Source organism: Enhydra lutris, unplaced genomic scaffold, assembly GCF_002288905.1.
Source record: "Enhydra lutris kenyoni isolate GAN:26980312 unplaced genomic scaffold, ASM228890v2 scaffoldscaffold38, whole genome shotgun sequence".
NCBI classification, from domain to species: domain Eukaryota; kingdom Metazoa; phylum Chordata; class Mammalia; order Carnivora; family Mustelidae; genus Enhydra; species Enhydra lutris.
This window is the reverse complement of record NW_019154122.1, coordinates 14,645,449-14,659,172: the sequence shown is the minus strand read 5'-3', so window position 1 is coordinate 14,659,172 and position 13,724 is coordinate 14,645,449. Positions and strand designations below refer to the sequence as shown.

Below are 13,724 nucleotides of genomic sequence, written 5' to 3'. Positions count from 1 at the left end.
CAATATCATAAAAGCCATATATGAAAAGCCCACGATGAATATCATTCTCAATGGAGAAAAGCTCTCATTTCCCCCTAAGGTCAGGAACAACACAAGGATGTCTACTATCACCACTAGTACTAGAACTCCTAGTTGCAACAATCAGACAACAAAAGAAAAGAAAAGGCATCCAAATTGTCAAGGAAGAAATCAACTCTCACTCTTCTTCGATGACATGATACTCTGTGGAAAACCCAAAAGACTCCACCCCAAATTGCTAGAACTCATACAGGAACTCAGCAGAGTGGCAGGATATAAAATGAATGCATAGAAATCAGATGCATTTCTATACCCTAATAATGAGACAGAAGAAAGAGAAATTAAGGAGTCATTCCCATTTACAATTGTACCCAAAACCATTAGGTACCTAGGAATAACTCTCACCAAAGAGGCAAAGGATTTCTACTCAGAAAACTATAGAAGATTCAAGAAAGAAATTAAGGAAGACACAAAGAAATGGAAAAATGTTCTATGCTCGTGGATTGGAAGAATCCTTATTGTTAAAATCTGTATGCTACCTGGAGCAATCTACACATTCAGTGCAATCCCTCTCAAATACCATCAACTTCTTTCACAGATATGGAACAAATTATCCTAAAATTTATGAGAACCAGAAAGACCCCGAATAGCCAGAGGAATGTTGAAAAAAACCAAACCTGGTGACATCACAGTTCCAGACTTCAAGCTGTATTACAAAGCTGTAATCATCGAGACAGTATGGTACTGGTACAAAAACAGACACATAGATCAATGGAACAGAATAGAGAACCCAGAAATGGACCCTCAACTCTATGGTCAACTAATCTTCAACAAAGCAGGAAAGAATGTCCAATGGAAAAAAGACAGTCTCTTCAACAAATGATGTTGGGAAAATTGGACAGCCACATGCAGAAGAATGAAAATGGACCATTTCCTTACACCATTCATAAAAAATACTCAAAATGGATGAAAGACCTAAATGTGAGACAGGAATCCATCAAAATCCTTGAGAACACAGACAGCAGCCTCTCTGACCTTGGCCACAGCAGTTTCTTGCTAGACAGGTCTCCAAAGGTAAGAGAAACAAAGGCAAAAATGAACTATTGGGACTTCAAGATAAAAAGCTTTTGCACAGTGAAGGTAACAGTCGACAAAACTCAAAGACAACCGACAGAATGGGAGAAGATATTTGCAAATGATATATCAGATAAAGGGCTGGTATCCAAAATCTATATATAAAGAACTTATCAAACTCAACACCCAAAGAACAAATAATCCAATCAAGAAATGGGCAGAAGATAGGAACAGACCTTTCTCTAAAGAGACATCCACATGGCCAAAAGACACATGAAGAAATGCTCTGCATTAGGGGAATACAAATCAAAACCACAGTGAGACACCACCTCACACCAGTCGGAATGGCTAAAATTAACAAGTCAGGAAACGACAGATGTTGGCAAGGTTGTGGAGGAAGAGGAACCCTGCCACACTGTTGGTAGGAATGCAAGCTGGCGCAGCCACTCTGGAAAACAGTATGGCGGTTTCTCAAAAAGTTGAAAATAGAGCTACCTTATGACTCAACAATTGCACTACAGGGTATTTACCCCAAAGACACAGATGTAGGGACTCAAAAGGGGACCTGCACCCAATGTTTATAGAAGCAGTGTCCGCAATAGCCAAAATATGGAAAGAGCCCAGATGTCCACGAATGGACAAAGAAGATGTGGTCCATATCTACAATGCAATATCATGCCGCCATCAAAAATGAAATCTTGCCATTTGCAATGACATGGGTGGAACTAGAGGGTATTAGGCTAAGCAAAATAAGTCAATCTGAGAAAGAATTATCACATGATTTCACTCATATGTGGAATTTAAGAAACAGAACAGAGGTTCATAGGGGAAGAAAGGAAAAAATAAAACAAGGTGAAACCTGAGAGGGAGACGAACCCTAAGAGACTCTTAATCAAAGGAAACAAACTGAGGGTTGCTGCAGGGGAGGGAAAGGGAGGGATGGGGCAACTGGGGGATGGACATTCAGGAAGGCATGTGATGTAATGAGCACTGGGTATTATGTAAGATTGATTCTCACAGACCTATACCTCTGAAACCAATAATACATTATATGTTAACTAAAAAATAAAAATAAAAACCATCTCTGTCTTACCTCAGCAGAAGTGACTCCAGTAGAGGATATCGGCCCTGCTTGTGAGCCCTGGACAGCACACACTCCCCCAGCTCCACTGCCCTCAGAAGAATTTATGCACATAGGGCTCACGAAGGCTGTTGTTTCAGCGCACACCCAGAAGGAGGAACAGAATTATGTTGATAAATTCCGGGAAAAGATCCTCTCATCGCCGCACAGATCCTGTCTTCAGAACGAAAGCAGAAGCAAAGCTAAACATTTGTATGTTCAAGGTAGTTGTATTTTTAAAACTATATTCATTTATCAATTTTATAAATTTGTGTAAGTACTGGGAGATGTGGAGTAAAGAATAGGAGTTTTGCTTTTAAGAAAGTGGAAGATGATGATGGAATAAATTCATCTTAGCAATTTGTTATCAAAGATCTTTCTTAGATCCTGATCTGAGAAGCTGATTTTCTAAGGAAAGTGATTGAGAGATACTGAAATAAGTTTATTTTACAACAGCTTTTATCCGGGATCTTGCTCATGTTTTCAGGAGTAGTGGGAGAGGACATAGTTACTGTTGACAAGTGTCTCTTCTTTCCTAATCTACTTATAATTACCTGTCAGTGGCCTTCCTGTCTTCTTTTTTGGTTTGAGTTTTTGATAATATGCCTCCCTCTCTATGGTTGCAGGAGACTCGGCTTCCAAGCAGGCCGGGTCAGCTGGCTGCAAGAAGGGGAAGCCCGGGCGGAAGAAGCCGTCAGGGCTGTGGGACAGCAGGGACGCCCCGGACACCTTCTGTCTCCACTTGGGAGGAGACGGCCAGCACAGGGAGCCCTGGGGCCCTTCCCTCGCCTCTGCTCCGCAGGCCTCCAGCCTTCCCTTCCCGGCTGCCCTGATGGCTCCCGACCTGGGTCCTTACCTCGTCCCAGCCCTGCCTTCTGTGGGAAGAGAGCATGCAGTGTCCCTGACCGCACTCAACCGGCTGCCTAAGGCCACTTTATGGAACGACTTGCAGACTTTTCCTGCTCTCCCTTCTCCTTCTTTAGATACTGTGATGACCATTTTCTTGCCTGATCCCCCTGGCTGTCCCCTGTTGTCACCATCCTTCTGCCCATATGATTTCCTGGGAGCAGCGGGCTCTTCTGGAACACCGCCCTCACTGTCTGCGGTCGCTCCACACCTGGAGCCACTGTCCTCTGTCCCCAGCCGGAGGCGGGTGGAGGGAAAATGGGAGATGCCGCGTGGAGAGCACCCCTGCGTTAACTCAAGGAGCAGCTCACCACCACAGCTAAACTCACTGCAGGCAGACATGCTCGGATCCTGTGAATCTTCAGATCGGACGAGAAGGGATATTTGTCTGGAAGTAAAGTATGTAAGTGACACTAACCTCCAGCACATGAGCGAGAACATAAATGCGGGTCCTTGTTAAAGTTAAGGTTCTTGCCCTGAGACCCAACACTGAAGGCTTAGCGGATAGTTGACTGCACGGCTGGGGTTGATGCAGCTTTGTGTTCCAGAAATATGTACTGTATCTGCCTGGCTCCGTTTCAAAAGCCGGAGTTAAAGAATCTGCTGTGTCCTGGTTTCTTGGACACTTTGTGAGGTTTGTTCCCAAAGTGCTGTCTTTCACATTTTCTATGTGAACTGGGTTTCCACCCCCTGCCTTTTAAAATTTGATATCCAGGATGCCTGGGCGGCTCAGTTGATTAAGCGTCCAACTCATGATTTCAGCTCAGGTCATGCTCTCAGGGTCATGAGATCGAGCCCCACGTCAGGCTCTGTGCTGAGCACAGAGTCACCTTAAGTTTCCCTCTGCCCCTCCCCCTGCTCACACACACACATGCTCTGTCTCTCTCTAAAATAAAGAAATAAAATGTTTAAGAAAAATGATACCCAGTCATTAAACTTAACATACCCATTGCCCATAAAATGAGTTTTTTTTACTTACAACTGGGGTTGTGGGCAGTAAGGCAGGAGTAAACCATACTAACAAGACCTGATGGGAGTGAGTGTGTTCCTGCAGGCATGGCTGAGGGACACCAGCTATGGACTGAGCCGGGAGGAGTCCCTTTCTGCCCATGACTTCTCAGTAAAGTAGGCAACTTCTAGCCCCACACGAATGCACATCATTTTCAAAACCAAAAATTACAATGGTCATTTTCCTTTAACTTTTTATCTCTTTTACCTAAAAATCATTCTCAGATGTATGTATCCGGTTAAACTTGGGAATAGGATATTCCTATATTTGGGTATAGGATTCAAGACAAGTGTGAATTTTTACAGTTTTTCTTCAGTTTTCTTTTCAGGGCATAATATCCTTTTTTGACAAATAGTCACAATCTGATGATCCGAAACAAGAAAGTACACTGAAATTTCAAAGCCTGATATTAGTGCCCTTAGAAATGTGCAGGCAGTGTATGCCCGTCAGTGAAGCCGGCCTGTGCAGCCAGACAGGGATGCAGGTGCTCTGGCCCTGGTTCGGTGTGTTAGCCGAACCACGTCCGCCAGCCTCCCTTCTTTGTTCCTCACTTGGAAAATGAAGAGATTAATCCTCACTGCCTTATTCTGAGGCTTTAACGAAGTAATATTTCTATAATCCTTCCCATGCACCATAAGCTCAGGGTAGCTGGATTTCTGCTTTGTTCACAACTCTAGTCCCAAGTTTTGAGAACAGTGCTTAGAACTTACAAAACGCGCAGTCTCTATTTTTGGAATGACAAAACAAAAAAACATACAACTGTATGGAGCCTGGCGCTCAAAAACCAGCAGTATCTTTAGTATTACATAGAAAGGGAATATTACACCGAAAGGTCAAAGCCACATTCCTGGGGACAGGCTGCACTGTTTGATCTGTCCCTTCTGTCTGCACTTTATTTTGTTTAACGTGAAGTTGAAGATCTGCCATTATTTTGTAATAGGATGCTTGAGAGGTTAAAATCTTTTCTGTGTCCTTACTTCCTGCAGCGCATCTCGGGCAGTTGTGGGAAGAACAGTGGTTTTGCTGCTGGTGAGCTGTCCACGGCACTGCTCCTCGAGGAGCCGCCACCTGGAACGGGTTCTGCGGCATCAGGTAGTGGGTCGAATTCTTCCAGCTCTGTGGCCAGGAGATCCCTGTGCGATGGGCCGTCTGGCTTTGGCACTGGTGTGGAAATAAAGTATTTTTTCTTTTTTTATAAACTTTTTGGGGTACATTTACACACAATAGAACTCACCAAATTTGGGTATACAAAACAAGAATTCTGACAAATACATACATTCGTGTCACAAGCACCACAGTAGCAGGTAGGACGTTTCCATCACCTGGAGGCGTTCTCGTGTGACCCGTTAGACTCGGCTTCTGCCCTGATGCTCCAGCTCCTGGCAACCGCCGATTCACTTCCTAGCACGACAGTTTTGGTTTTTCTGTAATGTCATGTCAGCCGAAGGGTCCAGCTGCAGCCTTTCGTATTCAGGGCTTCCCAGTTAACACGGTGCTGCCGAGATCCGTCCTGACTGGTGCGAGATCCGTCCTGACTGGTGCGTCCTGACTGGTGCGTCCTGACTGGTGCTGCCGAGATCCGTCCTGACTTCTTAGGACGGAGCAGGATTAGATTGTGCGGAAGTCCATCCCCTGCGTGGTGGTCATTCAGGTGCTTCCAGTTTGGGGCTGTCATGAATCATGTTGCTGGACCATTGGAGTCTGCGTCCTTTCGTGGACATCGGTTTACCGTTTCTATTCGGTGAATATCTAGGAATGAAATTGCTAGGCTGTGTGTTAAGTGTATGGTTAACTTTATTTTATTTTTATTCTGAAGTCTTGTTTGCATGCAATGCTCTGTTAGTTTCCAGTGTACGACATAGTGATTCAACAATTCTGTCCGTTATGCGGTGCTCCCTTGGTAAGGGTGGTTACCATCTGTCCCCATACAACATTATTACAGTATTATTGACTATGTTCCTTGTGTGGCACTTTTCATCTCCGTGACCTATTTGTTTACGACTGGAAGTTCACACATCTTACTCCTCTCACCTATGTTGCTTCTCCCCCAAGCCCCTGCCCTCTGGCAACCACTAGTTCTTTATATGTATGATCTGTTTCTAGTTGGTTAGTTGGTTCTTTTGTTTTTTAGATTCCACATACAAGTGATACAAGTTGTGTCTTCCTCTGTCTGACTGACTTCACTTAGTATAATGCCCTCTAGGTTATCCATGTTGTTGCAGCTGACAGGATCTCATTCTTTTTTGAAGGCTGAGTAACATTCCAGTGCATGTGTGTGCACATGCACGTACACACGTGTGTGCACGTGTGAGTGTGTGTGTGTGCATGTGTGCTCATCACATCTCTTTTTTTAAGGTTTTTAATTCCAGCATAATTGTAGTCATATGCTATACTGTACTATATAGTGTACATACTATACACTATAACTAGTAACGTACAGTATTAGGTTAGTTTCACATGTACAATAATAGTGATTCAACACTTCCATATAATACCCAGTGCCTGTCACAGCAAGTATACTCCTTAACCCCCATTCCCTATGTCTCCCCATCCCCCACTCATCTCCCCTTTGGTGACCATCAGTTTGTTCTCTGTAGTTAAGAGTTTGTTTCTTGGTTTGTCTCTTTTTTTTCCTCCTTGGTTCTTTTGTTTCTTAAATTCCACATGAGTGAAATAATATATTTGTTTCTCTCTGACTTATTTTGTTTAGCTTTCTACTCTCTGGCTCCATCCATGTTATCACAAATGGCAAGAGTTCATCCTTTTTTATGGCTGAGTAATATTCCATTGTATATATATACACTGCCTCTTCTTTATCCTTTCATCTGTTGATGGACACTTAAGTTACTTCTGTATCTTGGCTATTGTAAATAATGATACAGTGAACATGGAGGTGGATATATCTTTTCAAATTAGTTTTTTTGTGGAGGTTTTTAAAAATTTTATTCATTTATTTGAGAGAGAGAGAGAGAGCAGGAGCAGAGGCAGAGGGAGAAGCAGACTCCTCACTGAGCAGGGAGCCTGACATGAGGACTGATCCCAGGCGCCTGGGATCACAACTTGAGCTGAAGGCAGAGGCTTAGCTGACTGAGCCACCCAAGCACCCCAATGGGATTGTTTTCTTAATTTTTCTTTTGGCTGCTTCATTATTAGTATACAGAATGTGACAGATTTCCCTGTATTAATTTTGTGTCTCACAACTTTACTGAATTTATTTTTTCTAATGGTTTTTTTTTGTAGTCTTTGGGGTTTTCTATATATAGTATCATGCCATCTGCAAATAATGATGTTTTATTTCTTCCTTGCTAATTTGGATGTCTTTGATCTCCTTTTCTTATCTGATTGCTAAAGCTAGGACTTCCAGTACCATGTTGAATAAGAGCTGGGGTGGGACACCTGGGTGGCTTAGTTGGTTGAGTGTCTGCCTTCAGCTTGGGTTGTGATCCCAGGGTCCTGGGATTGAGTCCCACGTCAGGCTCCCTGCTCAGCAGGGAGGCTGCTTCTCCCTCTACTTACTGCTCTCCCTTCTTGTGCATGTACTCTCTCTCTCTCTCTCTCTGACAAATAAATAAATGGGATCTTGAATAAAAAGTTGGGGCATCTTTGTCTTGTTTTTGATCTTAGAATGAGAACTTTCAGTTTTTTCACCATCGAGCATGATGTTAGCTGTGGGTTTGTGGCCTTTATTATGTTGAGGTATGTTCTCTCTAAACCCACTTTGTTGGGAGTTTTTATCGTGAATGGAGGCTGAATTTTGTCAAATGCTTTTTCTACAAATTTTTCTATTGAGAGGATCATGTGGTTTTTATCCTTTATTAGTGTGGTATATATCATGTTGACCGATTTGCAGATACTGAACTATCCTTGCATTTCTGGAATAAATCTCACTTCATCATGGTGAATGATCCTTTTAACATATTGTTAATTCAGTTTACTAGTATTTTGTTGAGGATTTTTGCATCTGTGTTCATCAGGGATATGGACCTGTAGTTACTTGTTTTGTAGTGTCTTTGTCTGGACTTGGTATCAAGGTAATGCTGTCCTCATAGAATGAATTTGAAAGCTTTCCTTCCTCTTTGATTCTCTGGAATAGTTTGACAATAAAAGGTATCAGCTCTTCTTTAAATGTTTGGTAGAATTAGGAGTACCTAGCTGGCTCAGGCAGTGGAACATGCGACTCTTGATCTCAGGGTCATGAATTCAAACCCCACATTGGGTATAGAGATTACTTAAATAAATAGAACTTTAAAAAATTTTTTTAATTAATGTTTGGTAGAATTCACCTGTGAAGCCATCTGGTTCTGAACTTTTGTTGGTGGAAGGGTTTTGATTACTGATTCATTTTCATTACAAGGAATCGGTCTGTTCAGATTTTTATTTCTTCCAGATTTTGTTTTAGAAGTTTGTATGTTTTTAGGAATTTATCCATTTCTTCCAGGTTGTCTAACTTATTGTATATGATTTCTTGTAGTAGTGGCTTTTAATCTTTTGTATTTTTGTGTTGTCAGTTGTTACTTCTCTTTCATTTCTGATATTATTTATTTAATTCTTCTTTCTTTTTTCTTCGTGAGTCTGACTAAAGTTTTAGCAGATTGTTTTTTTTCTTTTCAAAGAACCACCTCATGGTTTCATCAATCTTTTCTCTGTTTTCTTTTTTAATTTTTTTTATTTTAGATTTTTTTTTTTAAATTTGTCAGAGAGAGAGAGCGAGCGAGCACGAGCGAGCACAGGCAGAGTGGCAGGCAGAGGCAGAGGGAGAAGCAGGCTCCCCGCTGAGCAAGGAGACCGATGTGGGACTCGATCCCAGGATGCTGGGATCATGACCTGAGCTGAAGGCAGCTGCTTAACCAACTGAGCCACCCAGGTGTCCCTTTTCTCTGTTTTCTTAGTCTCCATTTCATGTATTTCCACTTTGATCTGTATTTTTTCTCCCTACTAACTTCGAGCTTTGTTTTCTTTTTGTTTCCTTTAGGTGTTATGGCTATATTGTTTTGAGGTTTTTCTTGTTTCTTGAGGTAGGCCCTTATTGCTATAAAATTGCCTCTTAGAACTGCTTTTGCTGCTTCCCGTAGGTTCATTGTGTTTACGTTTTCATTTGTCTCCATGTGTTTTTTTATTTCCTCTTTGATTTAACAAATTGGTTTTTTAGTAGTATGTTATTTACCCTCCATGTATTTGTGTTTTTTCCCAGTTTTTTCCTGATAATTAATTTCAAGTTTCATATCATTGTCAGAAAAGATGTTTGATATGATTTCAGTCTTTCTAAACTTATTGAGATATGTTTTGTGGCGTAACATGTGATCTTGCCTGGGGAATATTCCATATGCACTTGAAAAGAATGTATATTCTGCTGTCTTTGGATGGAATGTTCATATGTATCTGTTAAGTCCTGTGTGGTCTAATATTGTTCAGAGCCATTGTCTCCTTTTGTCTGATTTGTCCTTTAAGTGGGGCATTAACGTTTCCCAATATTATTATATTATATATCATATATAATATATTAATATATATTTTATATGTTATTATATTCCCAATATTATTATATTATTTTACTATTGTCAGTTTCTCCCTTTATATCTATTAATATTTGTTTTGTGTATTTAGGTGTTCCTAGGTCGAGTACATAGGTATTTACAAGTGTTATAGCCTCTTGTTGTATCGAGCCCCTTATCACTATGTAATGCTCTTCTTTGTCTCTAAGTCACTGATAGTCTCCTATTTCTTTTTGAAGTTTTATAGTTTTATCTTGTTAAACAAAAACATTTAACTGAGTAAATGTGAAGATCAAATTGGCTTTGTTCAATGTTTCATGAATTGAGCAGCATCCCATCTAGCAATAGAAAGGAGTTCTGAAGAGCTGTACAAAATGGAAAGGGGTTTTTTTGTTCATTTGTTTATTTTTATTGTTTTTTGAGTTTGGGGTTTTTTTTGTTTTTGTTTTGTTTTTTGTTTGGCAGAAAGGGGACAGGAAAAGGAAGTTACTACTAGTAAAGGATGCATCATTTCAGGCAAGGTCACAGTCCTAAGGGAAATGGAAGGGGTTTATCAGGTGGTTTATCTCATTAGTCCTGACCAGGTAATTCCCTGTGGATCAGTTAAAAGTTACATTCCCAGGAACATGAAAATGCAGTTAGGTTAGTATTAAGTCTTGGTTTGTTGACATGGGCCAAGCACAAGTGACTCCATTTGGAGCTTGTTGTTGTCTTTTTTTTTTTTTTTGAGAGAGAGAGAGAGAGAGAGAGAGAGAGGAGCGTATACATGTGCAAATGGGTGGGGGCTGGGGCACCAGGAGAGGGAGAGAGAATCCCAAGTGTGGGGCTCGATCTCACAACCCTGAGCCAAAGTCAAAAGTTAGACACTTAACTGATTGAAACATTCAGGGGTCCCTGTTGTGTCTTTTTTAAAAATCTTTTTTTTTAAGATTTTATTTATTTATTTAAGAAAGCACAAGCCAGGGGAGGAGCAGAGGGAGAGGGACAAGCAGACTCTGTGCCAAACACGGAGCCAATGTGAGGCTTGATTCCACAACCCTGAGATCATGACCTGAGCCAAAATCAAGAGTCCCACGCTTAACCAACTGAGCCACCCTTTTTAAATAATCTTTGGTAGCTAGGTCTGTGATCCATTTTTAGTCAATTTTTATATGTGGTATGTGGTAAGGGTTGATATACCTTCTTTGCATTTGGAGCTCCAGTTGTTCCTGTCCCATTTGTTGAAAAGATTAGTCTTTTCCCCTGTTGAATTACTTTGGCACCTTTGTTGAAGATAAATTGGCCATACAGGTTGGGTCCATTTGTAGACTCTCTTTTCTGTTCTGTTTATCTTTATGGCCAGCTTTATGATAATACCATATTCTTTTGAGTAATAGAGCTTTCAAATAAGTTTTGAAATCTGAGTAATTCTTCCAACTTTATTCTTATTTTCAAAGTAATTTTGCATAGTATAGGTCCTTTGTCCGTATAAATTGTAGAATCAGTTCCTTAGTTTCTACAGAAAGTCCTGCTGGGATATTTATTGACATCATGTTGAATCAGTGGACCAATTTGGAGAGAATTGTCACCCTAATAGTACCGAGTCTTCTAATCCACAAGCATAATGTATTTCTTATTTATGTAGGTCTTTAATTTTTCTCAGCAGCATTTTGTAGTTTTCAGGGCACAAGTTTTACACATACTTTGCTAAGTTTATCCCTAAGGATTTCATTTTTTTATGCTATTGTAAGGGCATTGTAAAATTTCAATTTCCAAGTATTCGTTTTTGACATATAGAAATCTAATTGAATTTTTATTTTGAGCTTGTATTTTGCTATCTTGCTAAACTCATTAGTTTTAGTAGCTCTTTTGTAGATTCTGTAGGACTTTTCTATACAGACAGTCTTGTTGTTTGCAAATACAGCTTACTTCTTCTTTTCTGATCTGTATGTCTTTATTTAGGACTGTTAGGACCCCTAATATTGAACAAGAAATGGTGAGACTGATACTTTTATCTTATTAGCAATCTTAGGGGAAAAGCAGGGAGAATTTCACCATTAAGTATGATGTTAAATGTAGGTTTTTCTTAAATGCCTTTTATTAGTATAGCTGAGGAATTCTTTTCTACTGCTAATTTGCTGAGATGATTTTTCTGCATCTTTTGAGGTAATTACATGTTTCTTCTCCCTTATTCTGTTAAGATAGTGAATTATACTAATTTTCAAATATTAAACCTTGTATTTGGTCATGCTATTTTATCCTTTATATATATGGATATAATATATATACACACACACATTTTAGATTTCATTTAGTTATTTGATATATATTATATATATGTGTATATATATATACATATATATTTTTTTTTTTAGATTTTATTTATTTATTTATTTATTTGACAGAGAGGGAGATCACAAGTTGGTAGAGAGGCAGGCAGAGAGGGGGCGGGAAGCAGGCTCCCTGCTGAGCAGAGAGCCCAATGCGGGGCTGATCCTAGGACCCTGAGATCATGACCCAAGCCAAAGGCAGAGGCTCAACCCACTAGGCCACCCAGGTGCCCCTATCCTTTTTATATATTGTTGGATTCTCTTTCTAAGATTTTGGTAAGGATTATCACACTATTACAGGAAATATTGGCCCTTTGTCTTCTTTTCTTGTAATATCTTTGTCTGGTTTTGGTATCAGGGTGATGCTGGCCTAAAAAATAAGTTGAGAACTGTTCCCTCTCTTCTCTTTTCTGGAAGAGTTTATATTGAAATGATATTATGTCTTCCTTATATGTTTGGTAGAAGTCACCAGTGTAGCTGTCTGGGCCTGAAGTTTTCTTAGGAGAAGGTTTTTGGGAACAAATTTAATTTCTTTTATATATATGGGCTACTCAGTTCATCTCTGTCTTTTTGAGTGATGTTTGTGATTTGTATCTTTCAAGGAGTTTGTCCATTTCATCTAAGTTGTTGAATTTATTGACATAAAGTTGTTTATAATATTCCCTTATCCTTTTAAAGTCTGTAGAATATATAGTAATGTTTTCTCTCTTATTACTAATGTTAATTTTCTTCTGATTGTTCTGGCCTTATGGTTCCCAATTTTATTAACTTTTCGAAGAAGCGATTTTGGTTTTACTGGGGTTTATTTTCCTATTGTTTTCTGATTCTGTATCTTATCAATTTCTGCTCTAATCTTATTATTTTCTTCTGTTTACTTGGATTATTTTTTTTGTTCTTTTTCTGATTTCTTAACCTCAGAGCATTGCTTTGGTACTCTTTTTTTCCTTCCTAAATATATACAATTGATGCTTTTAATTTCCCTTTAAACATGAGTACATTCCTCAAATTTTGATGTATTTTCATTCAGTCCAAAATATCTTACAATTTCTATGTTTTCTTTTTCTGGCCATGAGTTATAAAAATGTTTTTAATTTTGTAATATTTGGGGCTTGCCCCACATATTTTATTGGTTTCTAACTTAATTACAGTCAGAAAACATAGTCTATATTTTTAAAAATTCATTGAGACTTATTTAATGGTCCAGTATTTGGTCTATTTTGGTAAAAGTTTCATGTGCACTTGAAAAGCATGTGTGCTTTTCACAAAAGAAATCTCTTCTATAAATGTAAGTCACATCAAGTTAGCTAATATTGTTGATCTAGTCTTCTGCATTCTAATTGATTTTCTGTTTTATCAGTTACTGAGACAGAGCTGTTAAAATGTCCAACTACAGTTTTGAATTAGCCTATATCTTATGTTTCAATTTTTGCTTCATGTATTTTGATGCTTTTATGAGGTACATACACATTCAAGATTGTTAGGCCCTTTTGATTAATTGATCTCTTTATAATGGAATGTACTTTGCTTTATATCTACTTAAATATCTGTATATCCACTCCAGCTTTATTTTGATTAGTGTTTACCTGGCATATTTTTTCCATTTTTTTTCTCTTATCTGTATATTTAAAATTGTTTTCTGATAACCAGCATATGGTTGGGTATTGATTTTTTAATTCATATTATGGTCCCTGCCTTTTAATTAGAATACTTAGACCATTTACATTTAATGTGATTATTTATATGGTCAAGTGTAAATCAAATCTTCCATCTTGCTGCTTATTTTATGTTTTTCTCCT

The 13,724-nt window shown here is 39.2% G+C and overlaps 1 protein-coding gene across 3 annotated transcripts in view; it reads left to right on the top strand.

Annotated features, from left to right (window-relative positions):
* The window catches only part of LOC111154647 (period circadian clock 3), a 60,141-nt gene that overhangs the window by 40,470 nt on the left and 5,947 nt on the right, over window positions 1-13,724 (top strand). For 2 of the 3 annotated variants that reach the window (XM_022514415.1, XM_022514414.1), the window contains 3 exons: window positions 2,191-2,436; window positions 2,839-3,521; window positions 5,114-5,219. In XM_022514415.1, the coding sequence (XP_022370123.1) occupies window positions 2,191-2,436; window positions 2,839-3,521; window positions 5,114-5,219 (1,035 nt within the window). The remainder of the gene's footprint in view (window positions 1-2,190; window positions 2,437-2,838; window positions 3,522-5,113; window positions 5,220-13,724) is intronic. The other variant, XM_022514416.1, reaches the window with a different exon arrangement.